At 44.4% G+C, this 21,022-nt stretch overlaps 1 protein-coding gene across 6 annotated transcripts in view; it reads left to right on the forward strand.

Moving 5' to 3' along the window:
* The window catches only part of LOC148030836 (protein STICHEL-like 1), a 100,337-nt gene that overhangs the window by 19,267 nt on the left and 60,048 nt on the right, over positions 1-21,022 (forward strand). For 4 of the 6 annotated variants that reach the window (XR_015691816.1, XM_087684370.1, XM_087684369.1 and 1 more), the window contains exons 3-5: positions 18,685-18,904; positions 19,111-19,689; positions 19,905-20,622. Coding sequence is in view for 5 of the 6 variants with exons in the window: in XM_087684370.1 (XP_087540496.1) it covers positions 18,685-18,904; positions 19,111-19,689; positions 19,905-20,622 (1,517 nt within the window). In the remaining variant the exon portion in view is untranslated. The remainder of the gene's footprint in view (positions 1-18,684; positions 18,905-19,110; positions 19,690-19,904; positions 20,623-21,022) is intronic. The other 2 variants (XM_087684368.1, XM_087684367.1) reach the window with 2 other exon arrangements.

Raw genomic sequence — 21,022 nt, forward strand, 5'->3', positions numbered from 1 at the left:
GAACAGATCATGCTGCAGCCCATTTTTTGATAAGAAGGATGACATCCGTAGTAGCAAATTGCAACAAGCAAATTATGTGTTGTCTTTAAGATAGAATGATGAAAAAAATGAGCATTTATTTGTCACGTAGCATATGATGAATGCTGTTATGGAAAAGGGGACATGTGATAATACATGGTATATTGATTTGGGTGGATCTAATCATATGACTAGTCATGCTAGTGCTTTGGGTAAATGGCAAATTGACAAAGTCGAGTTTATGTAGAGACAAGTGATAAATCATGTCATCTAATTTTCTATATTGAAAAAGTTTATTTTTCCCTTGCATGATGGTCAGACGAAATGTTTGTCAAATGTTTTACATGTGCCATCCGTACTCAGGATGCAAGTGGTTGAGAGACCAAATAAACACATGGTGTATACATAGATGAACACCAAAAGATAAATGAATAGTTGAACCCCTTGCTTGCGCAAGCCTCTTTCTTATATAGCTTGCTACCAATAAAATAATGCAAGCCAGCCAGTAAAATGCTGGCTGACTGCAGCAAACAGTTCGACTATAGCAAAAATAATAAGATAATAATAAACTGCTGCAGTGAAAATGATGCCCTGCCACGTGGCACTCTACCTGACCTGCCTGCACTGCCTAGTATGACTAAAACTGCTGCGATAAGTTTAGGACCGCATAGATCTGTTCAACCTGATCCAAAAATGCATAAATGTGCCCTAAACTGAATGTGCACTGCCTGTGCTTGCCAGGGGATGACCAAATCTGTAACACACAAAGCCTTGCCACTTGGTCTTCTGTATCTAGTACTAGTGTATATTTCATCAAGGTTATGAAGTGAGAGTAGTATGCTTCTAAGGACAAGTTTTGTTGTTTTGGGTTGAAGATTGATTGACTTGTACATGCCAAGTAGATATCTTCTATGTATGGCTTTCTTATTCTCTTCTCATGTAATCATGGCTTCAAGTGTGCCACTACTTGTGCACTGATCAGCTTAAGCTTGGCAATCATTGCTTGGTTTGCAGTGCTTGTCCTTGCGGCAATAAAATAGTCCTCCATGGGCTGAATTGAAATCTCAACATCTAAGTCCATATCCTTGCCTTTTCTGTTGAACTTAGGAGGCTTAACAACTTTAAGAGAAACTTCTTTTCCTATAGCTCAATAGGGTTGGCAACTTGAGGAGTATCTTGTCAAAAGTGTGTAAAGAAAAATACCCTAACACACAAACATAAACGGAAACCGTACGACAAAGCACAGACTGATAAAAAGAACATAGTTAGGGTTAGAGTTAGAGTAACTCAGAGACAATGAACACAGTGAATAAATGAAATGATATGACTACTAATAATACGATGCTCATGTAGCAAACACACTATGTAGTAAATGAATACTGAACCTCGAACTCTTGTATCTCTAGGATCAGGGCAGGGGTAATGAGCTTGAGAGTGTGTCATACTCCGAACGGATCTCGAATCGCTAATGCAGACAGTAGTGAGGAGAGAGAAAGACTAAAAATAGAGCGTGTAGGAGAGAGAAAGACTAAAAACGCAAGCAAGACAGCCTGCAGGAGAGAGAAAGACTAAAAACTCAAGCAAGACAGCTTGCAGGAGAGAGAAAGACTAAAAACGGAGTCTGCAGGAGAAATATTGAAAACGCAGGCAGGACAGCCTGCAAGAGAGAGAAAGACTGAAAACGTAGGCAGGTGAGCCTGTAGGAGAGAGAAAGACTGTAGCGATTGCAGACAAGAGAGAGAAAACTATCAGGGCGGCAGCTGGAGCCTGCAAACGCAGCAGTTTGCTGGCGTGGCACGCTGTATGACAACAGTGTAGATGAACAGCAGTCAATCGCCAAGCAGAACAACAGCAATCAGCGTGTGGAGGGCTGGAAACAAGCGCCAGACTGTAGGGAACAGTGATGGACAGCAAGGGCTGAGATGTTCTCCGTGACCGGGGTGTGGGCAACAAGCTGGTAACACCTGAAACCTGCAAAAACGAGATTGTGAAAGAGTGAAGGGTTGGCTGCCAATATATAGAAAATTAGGGTTTTAGATCCTCTCCCACTTAACTTTCTCTATCGGCTCCCCGTTTTAGGGTTTTGGCTAAAATAAGCCTAAAATAAGCATGTTTTAGGGCTGTTTAAGTGGCTAAGTGCATTTCTTAGCACAACACCCCCTCTCAGGCCCAAAATAAGGCGAGAAAAGTAGGCCAGCCTAAATTTTGATTTACCCCAAGGCATTCCACCCCAAAATCAACCAGGGCATTGGACAAAAAGTGCACGTCGGCTGCCCAGTGGCCTACCAAGACTACAGAGGCGATGGATATCTTGCCAAGGGAGCCCAAGTGATCAGCCCAAAGAGGTCAGGGCATCGGACCAACGGTGCTCGTCGGCTGCCCAAGGGCGTACCAAGGCCTACAAAGGCAAATGGAATCAACAATGGACTTGTTTATTTATTTATTTTTTCTTTTTCTTTTTTTTTGAAAAGTGTTTTGAAAATACATAAGTAATATAAGGGCAGCGACAGATTAAGTGACAAATAGGAAAAGATAAAGAGAGTTTTAAACCCAAGTTATTCACAAAACTAGCAAGCCAATCCCTCGCACTGACGAGGATAAGTGCCTAAGGATGATAAAGTGAGTGTATGTGCCAATCATGTGTTGAATATGTGAGAGGCAAAAAAAAAACAGTGGGCTTAGCAAGACAAGCAAAGCAAACAAGGGTAGGGAAACTGCCTTTAGAAGAATTGCCATGTGTTATGCTACGAATATGGTGGATCTTAGAGTCGACCACTCCAAAAGACCGAAAAGGGATAAATACGCACATATGCATGCTGACATGAACAGAATGCCAATGCATAGGGTAATGCAAAGGGAGATGCAAGATGCCATGCTCATGTAATATGCTATGCAATGGTGCCACTGGGACAGTGCCCTCTTAGGGGAAGTGTTTACTTGTCTAAGTGCCCTTTTACAATCAGGTCATCTTGATAGTGCGGATGAAGTTACAAATGCCCATAATACAATACAAAAGAATAAGTGAGTATAATGTCTAAAAAACTGTAAGCATCATCACTGTCACGATCAAGAGTAGGAGCCGTCCCCTCTCAAATTGGAAGGTAAAGCAAGAGGGAAGCACCCTCTCCCCGTCAAGTTGAAGAAGTAGGGGAGGGTGTACCCAAGCCGATCCTGGGTAGCAGGTACTGAAGAACTGGCCGGTTGACCGCTGTGGTCAAGATATCAGCAAAATTATCTGATGAAGGCATAAACTCTAGGCAAATAGTGCCTAGCTCAACTTGCTCTCTGGAAAAGTGGAAGTGGACTCCCACATGTTGTGTTCGTGGTGTGATGATCAGATTGCCCGCAAGGGCAATTGCACTCTGGTTGTCGCAGTAGACAACTATGGCAGAGTCACATGGAAAATGGAGCACCGCCAGTAAACTCCTAAGATAGATGGCCTCGGTGGTGCAATTGAAGAGAGCTCGATACTCGGCCTCGGCCATGAAAGCCGCCACCGTCTCTTGCTTATAGCTGGACCAAGAAATGGGAGCTGTGCCCAAGGTAAAGAGGTAGCCGCCATGGGAACACCGGGTGTCAGGATCTCCTACCCAGTGAGAATCAGTGTACCCTTGCAAACATAAACCAGAACCATATGTCAAGCCATAAGAAAAAGTACACAGCAAATAACGTAACACACGAAGACATGCAATCCAATGTGACATCCTAGGTGCTGTGAAATACTGACTGAGTATGCTAACTTTAGCTAAAACTCGCCTAGTGTGAATTAACCAAAGAAGTTTTCCTACAACAGAACGATAGGTGTGTGCATCGAAGGGCTGTTCTAGGATATCCCTCTCTTCAAAACAACATTCCGCCTAACGATCACCTTGTTTGTTTGAGAATCGAACAAACGATAGGCTTTCGCTTCAGAGGAATATCCCACAAAAATAAGGAGATCAGCTTGGAGAGTATGCTTACCTATCTTGTCACCAGGCGTGTGTGTGTACGCACGACACCCGAAGACTCTGAAATGGGAAATAACATGTCGAGAGCCAAAAAATGCCTCATTCGAGGTCTTCTAAGGAAGAGCCGTAGTCGGACACCGGTTGAGGATGTATACCGAAGTGTTAGCAGCCTCGACCCAAAGGCGCTCAGGAAGCTTTGCTGCGAACAGCATAGAGCGTACCATTTCCATGACTGTGGGGTTCCTACGCTCTATGACTCCATTTTGAGAGCGGGAGTTGGTAGAGGTGAACTGGCAAGAAATGCCATGCTTCTATAGAAACTCGAAAAACTCGTGGGAGATAAACTCACCACTGCTATCACTCCTCATGCACCCAACACGACGACCAGTCTGGTTATGAGCCAACAGCATCCAAGCAGAAAAATATGTGAAAGCATCTGACTTATGCTTGAGGAAGTACATCCATATGTATTGAGAATGATCATCCACTATAAAAAAGAAGTACAGCGTGCCGTTTAAAGCAGCAGTGGATGTCGGCCCACAAAGATCAACATGAATCAATCTAAGAGGCTCCTCAGCTCTATGTGTAGACTACTGAGGAAAGGGGGTACGGTATTGCTTCTCGAGCTGACAGGCTTTACAGACATCTCGAGCTAGCTTCAGGCGTGGAAGGCCCTCAACCAGCTCACGGCGTGACAACTCATAAAGTGAGTCATAACCAAGATGCCCTTAGCGAAAATGCCAAAGACGCTCATTTTGCGTAGGCTCCCGAGATGTGGCTAAAGCCTGGAAGCTATGGAACATGGAGCCTTTGGTGGTCGGCTCGGTCAGAAAGTGTGTCATGTGGTATAGGCCATTAGGCTGTGCCTCACCGTGAGCAATCACTAAATCAGTCAGAGAGTCAAGGACCTCGACTGTGGTCGCTGTAAAGAAAACTACTCGCCCCAACCGGCAAAGCTACTGAACAGATAACAAGTTCACCCCAAGCTGAGGGACATGATATACATAGTCCAGCGAAGCCAGATCCGGACCCTTGTCAGTGGCAAAACTGACGCAACCTAGAGCTTGAATCTTGACTGAGGAGTTGTTTCCTACACGGACCCGCCCGGTTGCAGGGGCTCGGGTACGGAAAATGTCCTCTATAGGAGTCATGTGATGTGTAGCTCCACTATCCACAATCCAAATTGGAGCTGAAGTGCTCGGCTGTGACGAGTGGGCCTTTGCAGTAACCTCGTCGGGAGGCAACTCAGAGATGTGGATGAGACTTGTATCTTATGTCTCTATGGAGACAATATGGGCCTTTGCAGACCAGTCAGACAAGCCCTCTAGAGTTGAGAACGTTGTCGACTGAGATGACTGTGTGGTGGCAGTGTGAGTCTGACCTTTAAACTGCCCCTTGCTATCACCCTGCCTTCCCTGCTAGGGGTTGCCTGACTGAGGGGCGGGGGTCTGAGACTTAGGTTTTGGTGCTATGCCTCGTGCCTTTGATCGACACTCATTGTCAAAATGGCTAGCCTTTTGACAATGTTGACAATACCTATTCTTTTTAGGTACATTCTGCCACCCTGGTTTAAGTTGTGACTGGGAGTTTTCTTGAGAATCCCTAGATTGATTTAGTTTTTGAGTTTGATTTTGATTTTGAGTGGAGGTTTGGTTTGGTTTGCCCTTCCCTTGTTGCCCTTTCTGAGAATGAGCAAGAAGAGCCCTCTCTGAAGAGGAATTCATATGAAATTGATCGAACAACCGTGCGTAACACAACGGCTAACACTCAAATTTATAGAATGTAGGCATGGTAGACTTTGAAACTATTCCTTCCACAAAATTGAACTATTTCTTGGGGAGTTTATTTAGGAACAATGTGACCTGATCGTCAGAGGACTTGGGAGTTCCCGTAGTGGAGAATTCAGTGAGCAGACGTCGATACTGAGCCAACTTGATTTTCAGGTCATCCCGGTCAGTGATTTTGAAAAGCTGAAGCTCATGGTCAAGATTAATACGACGGGTCCTATCCCGAGCCGCATAGCGGTCAGTCAAGTGTGCCCATTGCTCAGACGCTAAGTCAAAATGCTGAAGCTGAGAATGAAACTTTGGCAATAAGCCCTGCATCAGCTCGACAATAGCAGAGGCATTCCTAGCTTTCCATGAGCGGATGACCTCGTATGGAACAAATGCGGGATCAGGTTGGGGTTTCAACCCCTGCACTAGATCCCATAGGTTCTGTGAATCAAGGACATGTCTCATCAAATTCGACCAAGTAGTAAAGTTTGACCCGTTAAAACGAGTCTTGTCATTAAATGCATTCTTGGCAGAAGATGAGCCAGAACCATGAGGTGTCGGGTGGGTGGAGTAAGATGATGGTGGGAAAGATGGTGGAGGTGAAAGTGTTTGATAAGAGTAAGAAGGAGGGGGAAGATGTGGGTAGGCAGAAGTAGGCTGTGAGTGTCCAATGAGTGCCGATTGATGCGAAGACACTGGAACATGAATGTTTCCATAAGGTGCCGGTGTAGGTGGAGGCACTGGGACACAGTAGCCTTGGCCAAAGTAAAGATTGGGACACAGCATTTTGATCAGAAGGTCCACTAGGCAATACCATGGAGGCAAACTGTGGAGGCAACTGATCCACACTCGGGAGAGACTGAGTGGAATACCCAGGCTGCAATGATCCCGAAAGTGTGTATGAGATAGGTGGAACATCACCCGGTTGAGAGAAGGATGAGGTCCTAAAGGATGTGTCTATGTTTTCATAACCCCCTGGTGTGATGTGCGCGGTGCGACATGAGGTGTCTGAAATGGAAATGGAAATGGTGTAAATGGAAGTGGTGAAGTAGCGGAAGAATGTGGTGGGATGGGTGGGTTTTGAAAGTGAGGTGTATGAGATGCAGATTCTTTTTGTTCATTTTGATCATTTAAAGACTGAAAATGAAACTGTGAAGATGATACACCATGTAATGAAGTGAAAGGAACACCAAATTCAATCTGATTAGGTGAAGTAGACGGAAAAGAAGGAAGGACAGAAGAAGAGTTACCTGGCTTTTTCTTATAATCCCCACGACGTGTGTTAACATACAAGAATTGGTCGTCTAGAGGACCTTTTCCGTAGTCAACAGACTGGACTCTTTTTTCCACATGATCTCTAGGAGTATATTGCAAAACAGAAGAGGTAAATGAAGAAGGCACAAAAGACGAATCAAAAGTGCCTTGCACCGGAGAGGACGGAAGAGTCTGAAAAAATGGAACATCTTGCTCTCCAAGAGGGGGCCCCATCCCTGATGGAGGTCTTGACAGCCCTGCAACATCATCAGACTTACACGCAACATCTGAAGAGTGAAATCCATGCATACCTTCATTTAGAAGCTTTTCTTGAAGGGCAATCCTTCAGTCGAGCTCCTCAATCTTCTTTTGTCAATAGGCTATGATCATTTTATATTCCTCAGAGGTCAGCTTGCCTATCTTTTCTTCCATGTACTGAGATGTTTCTCCCACCATGTGGGAACTTTGTGGAGCAAGCTGATTGGCCCACTCTCACTCAGTTCTCGGCATAGGCTGATCTGGAGATTGAATCGGTGTTGATGTGTTTGAAGTCATTTGAATCTACTGTTGTTCTTGCTTCTTGCGAAGAGCTTTCAGATCAAAGCCCTAGGTTTCTTAGAGAGTACCAGGCTCTGATACCATGTAAAGAAAAATACCCTAACACAGAAACATAAACAGAAACCGTATGACAAAGCACAGATTGATAAAAAGAACACATTTAGGGCTAGGGTTAGAGTAGCTTAGAGACAATGAACACACTGAATAAATGAAATGATATGACTACTAATAATACAATGCTCATGCAGCAAACACACTATGCAGTGAATGAATACTGAACCTCGAACTCCTGTATCTCTAGGATCAGGGTAGGGATAATGAGCTGGAGAGTGTGTCGTACTTTGAACGGATCCCGAATCGTAGCAAGGCAGCCTCCGGATGTCGAACACTAGCAAACACAGTAGTGAGAAGTTGGATCTGATGCAGACAGCAGTGAGGAGAGAGAAAGACTAAAAACGGAGCCTATAGGAGAGAGAAAGACTAAAAACGGAGCTTGCAGGAGAGAGAGACTGAAAACACAGGTAGGACAGCGTGCAGGAGAGAAAGACTGCAGCGACTGCAGATAGGAGAGAGAAAACTGTTAGGGCGGTAGCTGGAGCTTGCAAACACAACAGTTTGTTGGTGCGGCACGCTGTACGACAGCAGTGTAGATGAACAATAGTCAGTCGCCAGGCAGAAACAGCAGCAATCAGCGTGTGGAGGGCTGGAAACAGGCGCCAGACTTAGGGAACAGTGATGGACAGCAAGGGTTGAGATGTCCTCCGTGATTGGGGTGTGGGCAGCAAGCTGGTAACACCTGAAACCTGCAAAAACGAGATTGTGAAAGAGTGGATGGCTGGCTGCCAATTTATAGAAAATTAGGGTTCTAGATCCTCTCCCACTTAACTTTCTCAATCCGCTCCCCGTTTTAGGGTTTTGGCTAAAATAAGCCTAAAATAAGCATGTTTTGGGGCTGTTTAAGTAGCTAAGTGCATTTCTTAGCACAACAAAGTGGTGCAGTAATGAAAGCATAGAAAAGTGTTGAATTTAACTACTAAACATAAGACAAGAGAAAGAAAACAGAAAAATATTGTAAAAGAAGAGAACTCAAAGATGTGCTTCGGGAAATGGAATCCATGCATTTGTGAGAGTGCGTTGCGGAAGAGGGAATATGAACATAGAGGAAGAGAGAGAGAGAGAGAGAGAGCAGAAAATAAGGAAGAGAAATCTGCACTGGCTGAAATGAATGCTGAATACAAACGGGAAGGCGGAAGGAGACCGATCAGTCCTTGCACGCAGCCCACAGCGTCAGTGAGGGCACCATATCAGGCTGATCATGATGGCAGCACCACCACGGGGGAGAAGGAGTGTCGGAATCTGCAAGAAGACAAGTGATCAAGTGGGGAGGGGGGCTGCCTATAAATAGGCAAAAGGACAAACCCTAACCCTAAACCTAAAATGGGCGCAAACCCTAAAAATGCCCTAAAATGGGCGCCCCACATCAATGACCAAAAAAGTACCCGGGCAGCCAGTGGCTGTCCACTAAAAGAGGCCAAAAAGAAATACACATCCTAAGACAGCCAGTCAAGAGTGACTAGCCTCCCCCATCATAACATACGATAGACGTGTCAGAGCTCCTAATGTCCTCGTCTGACTCAGACTGAGGCTCCCAGGTAGGAGATGACAAGGCATGACAAACATGACTGCTAACACCTCCTCTCAGATCCTAGATGTGGCTGAAGGCCGAAGAAGAAATAGATCTTGGGGTGGCAAGAGGAATGCCAATGTCGATGAAGTCCATCGATGTAGACTGCCGCTGAAGGAGCTCCTCACGATCCTGGGAATGCCCCTCTAAAACACTAGGGGCCAGGGAATCCACAGCCGCATCACCGAGATCGTCCCCCTCTGAAAGGGATGGGGGGTACGAGGGAACCACCGGAGGAGAAGGTGGGGGATGGGAAGGAACCTATGGAATAGAAGGTGCACAAGCGGCAATGGGTGTAGCAATAGACTGTCTCGGAGGACCTTGCATTAAAGAAGGGGAATGGAGCCTGTAAAGCCCGCTCTCCTGCCAACCTATAGATAAGATAGCTCCTGTAAAAGAGTCCTCAATAACAACGGCATGCTTGGTGAAGATCACTTGTGTGCTAAGCCTCGTAAGGCCATAAACTGAGAGGAGGGGAAGGCCCAAATCCGGAACATGTAGGGCCTGTGAAAAGGAGCTCGAAGGTCGGTTGGTAAACAAAGGCAATGTGCCAACACCACTAATAGGCACTGATAAAATGTCACCAACAGTGACTGAATCCTCTGATGGACCTTCTGTAACAAATCACCTCGGGGAGTCATATGACTCCAAGCACCACTGTCCACTAACCAAGGCTGCGCAGAAGACACTGCAGCCACGGAAGAAGGATCCTCCTCTAAAGCATGGATATGAAGGAACACTGACTCATGGGTAACAGCTGGTGTAGAGGTAGAAGAAGGCTCTGATGTAGATCCACTCGTCGCTCCTGGACGAAGGTGAGGGTACTTCTTCCAGCATTTCTCCTCGGGATGTGTCCCTTTCCCACAGTGTGGGCACTTCGGTCTCTCTGAATCTGAGTCAGAGCTTGAAGAACTGTCCTTCTGCTTAGCCTTTGACTTCTTCTCCTTCTTTTGTCCTCCCGAACCTGCAACAAAGGCTCTAGTGGAGTCGGATCCACTAGCACTGACCTCTCTGAGTCGCTCGTCATGCTCCAAGACAAGCGGGGATAGCTCCTCCCATAGAAGCTTCTCACGGGTCCTCGATGTAAGAAGGCTGGTGTAGAAGACATCAAACCGAGGCGATGGCAGCTGAGTCAAAAGAATCATAGCCATGTCTTCAGAAGATATCGTCCGATCAAGGGATGCAAGCTCATCCCTCATATCCTGTAATGTGTTGATGTGGTTCTTCATGGAAGGACTATCATCAATAGCGAACATCGGCAACTTCTTTTCGAGAGATATCCAATGGGCAAACGTCTTCTGTTGATAGAGAGACACGAGCTTTCTCCACAGTCTGCTACAGTCTTCAACTTGTGAACATGAACAAGGACAGAATCCTGCAAACTCAGAAAGAGGAAAGATCTGGCTCTAGAATTGAGCCGATCCCATAAGGCTGCATGATCCATAGATGTCCCATCTGCTGGATCCACCTTAGGCCGGGGAATAGGAATAGAAACAAGCTCCCAAAGATCTGAGTCCAAGATACACTCCACCTTGTAGGACCATAGAGAAAAGTTGGAGCCATCCCACCGGTTCTCTTTGGGCAGTTGAGGAAGTACGGGTACCTGTACAGGGGGTACCAAAGGCTGCATCTTCGGCCCACTGGAAGGGGCTCGCCAAGATACATGAATAGAAGGGGGACCGGAAAGAGGAATAGACTCCGAACGACGGTCCTCGTGATAGAAATCACGTCTCCGTTCAGATGAGTGTCGAGACAAAAGCTCGTCATCTGAGTCATCAAAGCCCGTAAACTGATGAGAAGACATCTTCCAATCTGCAAAACACCGAAGAAAACTTTGCCAATGCTGAATAATGACCAGCAGTATGGTCACCAATCACCAAAACACAGGCTGGGGAGGCCTACAGACACTTGGAGCTGCAAAACGCAAGGTTGTCTGATGAATATCACCAAGACAGAAGCCTCCAGCACCAAAACACAGCCTGGGAATAGGTCGCCAGCAGGAAATGGTTTGTGATGATGTGGCAGTCTCTGGAGGGGGCGCCTGCAGCAAATGCAAGGATGGTGACACATGGCAGTCTCTGGAGGGGGCGCCTGCAGCAAACGCAAGGATGGTGACCTCCTGGAAGGGCCGCCTTGGCTGTTGGAGAAGAGACCAGCAGCAAACACAAAAATTGTGGGTGTTCTCCCATGTAAATCTCAGCTCCGTGTACTCTCCTTTGGCTCTGATACCATGTGAGAGTGCGTTGCGGAAGAGGGAATACGAACAGGGAGGGAGAGAGAGAGAGAGAAAGCAGAAAATAAGGAAGAGAAATCTGCACTGACTGAAATGAATGCTGAATACAAACGGGAAGGCGGAAGGAGACTGATCAGTCCCTGCACGCAGCCCACAGCGTCAGTGAGGGCACCAGAACAGGCTGATAATGATGGCAGCATCACCACGAGGGAGGAGTGTCGGAATCTGCAAGAAGACAAGTGATCAAGTGGGGAGGAAGGACAAACCCTAACCCTAAACCTAAAATGGGCGCAAACCCTAAAAATGCCCTAAAATGGACGCCCCACATCAGTGACCAAAAAAGTGACCGGGCAGCCAGTGGCTGCCCACTAAAAGAGGCCAAAAAGAAATACACATCCTAAGACAGCCAGTCAAGAGTGACTAGCCTTTCCCATCATAACATATGATAGACATGTCAGAGCTCTTAATGTCCTCGTCTGACTTAGATTGAGGCTCACAGGTAGGAGATGACAAGGCATGACAAACATGACTGCTAACAATATCAAACATGAGAATGGCGCTTACAACAATGAGTCACTGGGTGCATGGGCACTGGCATTTGCCTAAAATGGCAGCTGGTCGGCCAAATTTTAATGTTGGCCGACTAGTATAAAATGCCATAAATGTCACACAAAAGTTCACTAAAATAATGCATAATAAAAGGCAATGTGCCCAGCCCTAATAGACATGCATAGACTCACATATGAGCTGACAAACCTGCTAACATATCCTAGTAAGATTTAGATTTCTCACTAGGATTTCATTATGCAACTTAGTTGATCAATTCGAGGCAAGGATTGTGCAATGCTAGAGACAATGCAGAGAATAATAAAGAATCATTTTTATTATAATCCAAATTGGAAATACAAGGAAGACTCAGAGTGTTGTTTTATTCATATAGGAATGAAATATAAATAGTTTAATTGTAGAACTTGCTCATGTGATAGTGTTGAGCTAAAAATGCATTACAAATTGGTTAGCTCTATAAAACAGCCCCAAAACATGTGAATTCACAAAAGTTTCATTAAATGGTGCATGGTTCTAGAGATTTTTTATGTCCCATAAGAAGAACCCTAATTTGGGAGGATCAACATCTATGTTTCTATGGAGGTTTGTGCACGCATCAGCTTCTAGATGGAGGTTGTAGTAGGTCTCCTTGTGGTTGATTCTTGGATTATTGGAGATAACTTCAACAACCTAGACACCCTAAAGGATCAGCAGGGCCGCAGTAGAGAGTTCCAGGGCATGGCCATCATCTCAAACTCCTGCCACAAGATGTCATGAGTCCAATCAACATCATGTGAGTCACTCCTTGTGATAATCAAGTCATCCATATACAAGATGACTGAAACATACCTATCACCTACAACCTTGTAATAAAGTTTGGTGTCATGATCTGAATGATGGAAGCCACAATGTAAGAATAATTGATCAATCCTTTGGTACCAAGCCCTAGGAGCTTGCTTCAAGCCATAGAGGGCCTTCCACAATTTATAGACATGATCCTCCTTCCCGTGCACAAGAAAACCAGGAGGCTATGAAATAGAAATCTCCTCCTTAAGTATGCCATTCAAGAAGGTGGACTTCATGTCCATTAGAAAAACAGGTCAAAGGTGATGGGTTGTGAGAGCCAAAACAACTCCAATAATAGAGATATAAGTTGCAATTGCGTAAATCTTTGTATAATCCAAACCTATAGGCTATGCAAAACCCTGACAACAAACCTGGCTTTATACTTATCCAAGGAGCCATCAACTATATACTTGGTTCTAAAGACCCACTTCATACCAATCACCTTCTGGTTTTGTGGACATGAACCAACTCCCAAGTCTAATTCTGCTTGATTGCATTGAGCTTCTTCTGCATAGCACGGTGCCAAATATCATGTGCAAGAGCCTCCTCAACTATAGTAGGCTCATGATCTTGAAGAATTTGTGGCACAAGAGCGTAGTTCACATAAAGGGAACTATCCCGTTGGGCATGTATCTTTGCTGATCTATGTGGGCCTAAAGGGGTCACATCCTCCTTGAGTTGTCGATACCATTGATGAATGATGATAGGCTCATCTTGTTGTGAGGGAGACCAAGAGGCCTCCGGTACTTGTAATGCACCTGTTTGGAAAAGGAACTCCCCCTCAGTGGGTAAAGGTACATCCCCTCATTAGAAGAAGAGGGCTCTTCCTTAGATGGCTCAATTCCTCTAGAAGCACTAGAGGGGATGGGGAAGGAGTAGAAACACTCTATGAAGAAGGAATAGAAGGAGCCGTCAAGGATGGAAGAGTAGAGATGGGAGGAGGGGATGGAGGGGGAGGAGTCAAAGATAAAGAAGGAGTGCCAATAGATAACTGAGAAGAAAGGGATGGAGCTAATGGGTGGGGGAGGTAGGGGATTAGTCAATGAAGAAGAACCACTTGCATAAGAAGCACCATCAATGGGATCATTAGAGGTTAAATCCTCATCAATGATCACATCCCTACTCACATCAAACCTTCGTGTCAATAGGTTGTAGGGCCCATAGCCCTACGTGGTCATGCTATAATCCATGAAGATAAGCTTCTTTGACTTTGGGTGAAGTTTGTTGTCTTGTTTCTTCTTGTCCACATGGACATAAGCATCACACCCATAAATGCGAAAGTGGGATACAGAAAGGCTTCTTCCCAAAGAAAGCCGTACATGGAGTCATGTCATGTAGTGCGAAATTTGGAGACTTGTTGCGGATATGCACCGTTGTATACCACCTCACCCCAAAGGGAGCAAGATAGATTGTGATGATCCAACATGGATTGATGCCATCCCAAGCATAGTCCGATTGGCGCACTCTGTGAGCACTGAGTTCAAATGGGAATACTCCACCCGATTGTTGTGACCCCCTACAAAACTTACAAAAAACATTAGAGCAAAATTTGTTGCTATGGTCAACTCGTACACCTCAAACCTTGAAAGGCATTTGTGTTTCAACAAACACCTTCCATTCATAGAAGTTGGAGTATGCCTCACTCTTGTACTCCAAGAAGTACGGCCACACATATCTATCAATATCATCAACAATCAATATCAAATACTTGGACTTCCCAAGGGAGGCCATGCCGGGATGCCCATAGGTTCATATAAATTAGTGTGGACTAACTCTAGTGGTGTAGTAGCCCTCCGTGAAGCAACTTGTGGATAAGGTTGCCTATGTTGGTTGCCCTGTTAAGTAGATAGGGCACAAGGTATGAATAGGAGGAAATTTCGGGAGGCCCTCCACTAATTTCTTCCGAGAAGCCTATTGGATGGTGTCAAAGTTTAGGTGCCCATAATAAGCATGCCAAAGGAACCCAAGTTCACAAGGAGTCCGCACAGTAAGGGAAGTGAGCTTATAAAGCCCACCCTCCTAAGTACCTATCCAAAAGGATAGAATCTTTAGAAGAGTTCTCGACAGTCGTAACATCTTGGGTAAAGACCACATGGGTACCTAGGCATGTCAAACCATGGACAAAAAGAAGGTAAAAGCCCAAATCCGAAACCTAAAGGGATATTGGCTGTTGAGGCGTGACGATGTGAAAAAAGGGCAACGGTCACCACTCCATGCATTGGCGCATAAGAGAGTTCACTAATTGGACCCCTAAACCGGGGTGCTTGGTGCCTACCCATGCTCCATCATTTGGGTGGTAAGTGGAGTCTTCCAAGTAAAATGTTCTTGAAGGAAGTAGCGAAATCATAAGCTAGTGGCATAGGGTTCCACCTTTGAGCCTAATTAGGCACCTAGCTCAAAAAACAAAAACAAAAACAAAAGTTTTCACCAATAGTGTTCAAACCCCCTCTGGAATGAAGATCCTTAAGCCAATCCTGATGTAAGTCATATGGGAAGTGGCCCTATTGTCAGCAAGCCGTGGCTTCTCCTCAATGGAGGAAGCAAGAGTAGTATCCTCTACCTAAAATAGACGTATAAAAATAGACTTGATAATAGCGGGGGTAGCCTTCGAGTCCTTTGAACCACTTTTGGCTTCAAATAGGGGTACTTTTGCCAATCTCTCTCCTTTGGATGAGTGCTCTTTTCACAGTGTGGGCACTTGGGCTTAGACTTCTTCTCATCCTTTTTGTCATCTTGTTTCTTGTTGTTATTTTCCTTCTTGTTCCCCTTCTTGTTTCCCCTTCTGTACTTGCAGTAAAAGCTTTAGTGTTTCCCTTCTTGTTTCCCCCTCTTGTACCTATAGGAAAAGCTTTAGTAGAGCCGAATCCACTCACTCCTATCTCTTTAATATGCTCATCATGCTCCAAGATAAGTTTGGCTAGCTCCTCCCAAAGAAGAGTCTCATGTGCTCTCGATGTCAGAAGACCGGTGTAGAAGACATCGTACTTAGAAGATGGTAGTTGGGTTGTGGGTAAGAAGGACCATGGCCATATTCTTTGAAGATATCGTCTATCTGAGCAATGCAAGGTCATCCCTCATGTCCTCTATTTTGTCGATGTGGTCCTTCATGGAAGGAGAGTCATCAACCAAGAGCATGCAAAGTTTCTCTCCAAGGTAATCTGGTGGGAAAATATCTTTTCATGATAGAGAGAAGAAAGCTTTGTCTACACTTCTAAGCACCGCCTTTAACGTGCACACACGCACAAAGATAAGAGTCTTGAAGGCTCATAAAGAGAAAAGATTGGGTTTGAGAATCGAGCCTATCCCAAAGGGCTGCATGATCCATAGATGAGCCAATAGCAGGGTCCTCCATGGGCCAAGGAATAGGGTAGTGACAAAAGCCCAAATATCAAAGGTATCAAGAATGCACTCCACTTTTCAAGACCAAAGGGAGTAGTTTGATTCGTCCAAACGGTCTTCTTTAGGTAGAGAAGGAAGAACAAGCGCCTATACAGAAGGTGCCATCATAGGCATCCTAGGGCTAGAAGGATAGGCCCTATTGGAGACATGAATAGAGGGAGGAGGAGATGGTTGCTCCAATCTAACATCTATGTGATTAGTCAAGAGAGGGTTCCCATTTAGAACAAGGATACAACCTCTGATCTTTGTAATGATCACGCTGTCTCTTAGAGGGAGTGTGAATAGACTCCTCATTTGAGCCATCAAAGCCTTGGAGCTGGTAATATTCCATGTCTCTAGACCTGCAAACAGAGTAAATCTGCTGTGTTTGCTAGTAGAGGAGCCTAAATGGAGAGAATAATTAGCTATGCCTTCAAGAAAACCATTGTAGATGTCCCATCTTTGTCAAAAAGCACTTGTAATACACAAAAAATCTATGTTTTCTGCAGCAAACAGTAGGCTGAAAATTTGTGACTTTAACAGTAGAGTGGACTTCTCGGAAAAGGATTAGTGAGGGCACTGGATCAGGCTGAAAAATGATGACAGCACCAGAGACGAAGATGGAGTATGCAGCCAAAAATCCTCATGAATAACAGAGAAGAATGCTCCAATCCGGATGAACACCTGCAGAGACAGAAAGAGATGATCTACCCCACAAGTGGGCTGGCCAAAACCAGCAGCCAGGGGCCAAAATGTGCAGTCGGCCAGTTAAGAACCAGCTGGCCAACCCCAACAGATGCAAAAATGTTGGTGCTCTCAAAAAAATCGGGTTGCCTTGGGCAGATCACAAATAATTGGCTCCTCTTAACCATGGTTTGCATGGTATGAACACTCCCGACACTCTTTGAAAAAGAAATGCACACAAACTAAGTGCTCTAGAATAGTTAGAGCTCCAATGTCCTTGTCAGACTTTGGCATGGCTCACAATGAGGAGATGACAAACCGACAAAATGTGGCAGGCTAACATATCCCCATTATTATGGTCAATGCACTACTACTTTGCTATTATGGTAGGCATTATTGCTAATCAATTTTTGTAAACTTTGACCTTATTGGTGAGTGCGATCATCCTTAGTGTACCTTTGGTGGGAATATACTTCTTAACATAGTCATTCATGTTGCAACAAATGCTCGGCCACTGTATTGGTCAATGCCTTCTCGAAATGAGATACCTTGTTACTTCAAGTGTTGATGACAGAGGCTAAGGACAAGAACTACGTTATTTTTTGCAAGAATTTTGGGTTCATTACATGGTTTGTGGATGGCATCCGTAAGATACACTTTAGACTATACACATGACACAAAGTACACCCCTCCACTGAAGCATACTCTGAGCACTTTCATTTTGTATTTTATTTTGGGAAAAGTTTACCTGGAGCTAAACAACTTTATTGAAATTCCTTGTTGAGGGTGTTGAATGCAAATTTCACATCAGGATTATCCATGTCTGTGATAATTGGGTCCTCAATTTGTCTGCTCTTTGATATCACTGACCTATCGTGATACCTATAAGCTTTTGAAGTCAAGAATATGCAGTCACCAAAATCTGCAGGCTGAAACCAAGAGGCTAGCTGTACATGACCATGTCCAGAATTTGCAAGCTGATGGCACACAACCAACTTTTCTTAACTAAAAGGAGGATGACACTGCCAATGAGAAGGCTGAACGCAGCTGTTGCAGAAAAATAAAGTCACAGTAGTGGCAAGGAGAAGAAATAGCCAGGGGAAGAAAGGGAACACATGCAAGAGACAGAGGAACTGCATGAAGGTGAAGTCAGACTGTCATGTGAGGCTAAGAGCAAGTTGACTGTCATCCTAGAGCCAAAATGACACTGAAGCAGGCTGATACTAACTAAAAGGAGGATGACACTGCCAATGAGAAGGCTGAACGCAGCTGTTGCAGAAAAATAAAGTCACAGTAGTGGCAAGGAGAAGAAATAGCCAGGGGAAGAAAGGGAACACATGCAAGAGACAGAGGAACTGCATGAAGGTGAAGTCAGACTGTCATGTGAGGCTAAGAGCAAGTTGACTATCATCCTAGAGCCAAAATGACACTGAAGCAGGCTGATACATGGACGCACACGTGCACAGACACATGTGCTTGTGTATATGCCCATACAGATGCGTGTGCACACATCACTGCATTTTGAATCTAAAGTGGGAAGTTTTTCAGTCAGGATTGTTATGGTTCAGTGTTCTCATTATTTCTTTTACCTTGAATTGGTTTGTTTGTAATTCCAATCTGTGCTGTGATCTGTACATGTCTTGCTGTTACTGGATGTGAAGCATGGACATATGATATGTTCTGTGATTGTCTCTAAGTGTCTAATCAGGAACCAGGATAGACCTCTGGTGGTCATTTTGAGACTGTATTTTTTTTCTTCAGGTTGGTTCAGTCTCGGATGAGAAACTTTTAAGCTTATTGGATCTAGCGCTTTGTTCAGATACAGTCAGTACCGTCCGAAGAGCTAGGGAACTTATTGATTCTGGTGTAGATCCTTTGGATTTGATGTCCCAACTTGCCACTCTCATCACAGATATTCTTGCAGGAAGTTGTGAATACATGTCCAAGGGTGAGAAAGGAGGCTTTTTTAGTAGGCATGATCGTAAGTGTCTTTCTGGAAATGCCTTTCCAAAAATTAGCCTTCAAAAGTTGGCCTTAGTTTATGAGTTCTGAAATTTTTTTTCAGGCCATGTTTCTGCTATAAGAAAAGTGCAAATTGTCTTAAATCAATGCTGGTTGTTTAGAATCACATTGTGAGTTTTAGTTTAACATATCGCGGTTGATCCTTTTTCATATTTGTCACAATAGTTTCAGAGGAGGACTTGGAAAGACTGCGATCTGCCTTAAGGATCTTGTCTGAGGCAGAAAAACAGTTGAGGGCAGCTTCCAATGATAGAACGACATGGCTAACTGCTGCGTTACTTCAGTTTGGGCCTGTACGACCACTCAAAATTGTCCTCTCATCTAACAGCACAAGTGTGACTTCAAGCCCAGCTGCGCATATCAGTTTTGTGCAGAGGCAAAGTCGACCCAAAGGGCTGAAAACAAGAAAAGAATCTAGAAAAAGACCCACATGCAAAGGAGTGAATGCCAGTTTTGATAAGGGCTCTATGCCTATGGTGAAAGGGAATAGTAGATTGAAAAAGGCAACCTTTGAAGCGCGGGTATTCCCAGCATTTCCCCAAGATGCTTTCAAGGAGTCTTCTGTTGGCTCCTCTCTTACGGATTCACTTCCATCCAATGAAGGGATTGGAAAATTTGATAATTTTTTAAGTCCAGGCAACTTGGGAAGTATATGGAGTAATGTCTTACAAGCATGCAAGTCAATTCCAGTGAGACAGTTGTTGCGAAGTCATGCAAAACTTCTCTCTGTGTCTTTCTCGGCAGGTATTGGCTCAACCTCAGCATACATGTCCATTTGACTTGAACATAAGTTTTTCGTACGTTACACTTAAAGTGATTGGCTACGGTTGTAGCTATGATTGTGTGTGGTCTATAGTTGTGCATGGTTTCAAAAAGTTGCAAGAAGGATTCGATGAGCCATGGTTGCCTACATGTTTAGATATCTTAGGGTGCTGAATTTCCTTTTCTTTGCTACACAGAAATGATGTGGGCTTTTGATCTTTCAGTTGATGCTATGGTTCATGTGGAGTTTGGAAAGCCAGAGCATAAGTTCAGAGCTGAAAGGTACAGAAAGAGCATAGCGAGTGCTTTCAAAAAAGTGTTAGCCCTCTCTGTGGAAGTGAAGATAAGCCTTGCCTCTCTTCCTGCAGGCGAGGAGGGCATGGTTACTAGATTGTGCCCTTCATCTGATCAGACACCAACAGTGAAAACATTTCCTCAGTCTTCAGATTTTAGCAGAGCAGAGCACGAATTTCAATATGAAAAAGATGACATTGAAGTTGGATCTCTGAGATATTGGAGAAGCCAGAACACTGGAGTTGCTTTGCAAAATTTAGCAGAACTGACTAGCTCTCCTTATAGATATCCTGCAATTCCTATGAATACGGGTTTCTCTAGAACTCCAAACAACAGTTTTGCCGGTGGAGTACAGTCCAGTCTGAATGCCCCGTTTTCTGCTGAGGGAAAGCCAGTTGGTGGGTGGGTCTATGCAGGCAGAAGGGAATCTCCATTGCATGCCTTTGACTCTGAAATATTCAGAGCTTCTAGAGAATTTCAAGCTGCTGCGAGGCAACAAGAAATCATAGAAGACATGGATCTATCAGCTTCTAATTTTAAGCAAACAGCTGATGGGCTCCATGCGGGGAATTATGTGCATGGGAGCAGCCCTAAATCATACAGTGTTGAAGAAGATAATTTGTGAGTATCTAACAGTGTAACATGAAATTAAATCTGTCTGCAATTTGAAACTTTTGCTATTTCTTGCTGATTGGTGGGTGCACTGTTTGCAAACTTATGAACTACCTAGCGGAAACACTCAACATTGTTAGATTTGTAATAAGAAACTTAAAAACTGATTCTTAAAACTTGATGACTTTGGAAATTCTGGCCATTGTATTAAAGATGCATGCTTAGCAACATAGACTGGATGCATTGGTTTCTTTTCTTCAAAGATATCATCTTTTCACTAATAAAGTGAAATTCAAGTACGTAACTATGAGGCATATGAGAAGAAAATGTACAAGAGTACTGTATTTGGTGTGTTTGAATGACATGGTGATTAATACAATCTCTGTTTAAAGTCATTTCTGAAAAGATA

This window comes from Lygodium microphyllum, chromosome 9 (assembly GCF_053477565.2).
Source record: "Lygodium microphyllum isolate KBCC chromosome 9, Lygodium_microphyllum_v1.1.10, whole genome shotgun sequence".
NCBI lineage: Eukaryota > Viridiplantae > Streptophyta > Polypodiopsida > Schizaeales > Lygodiaceae > Lygodium > Lygodium microphyllum.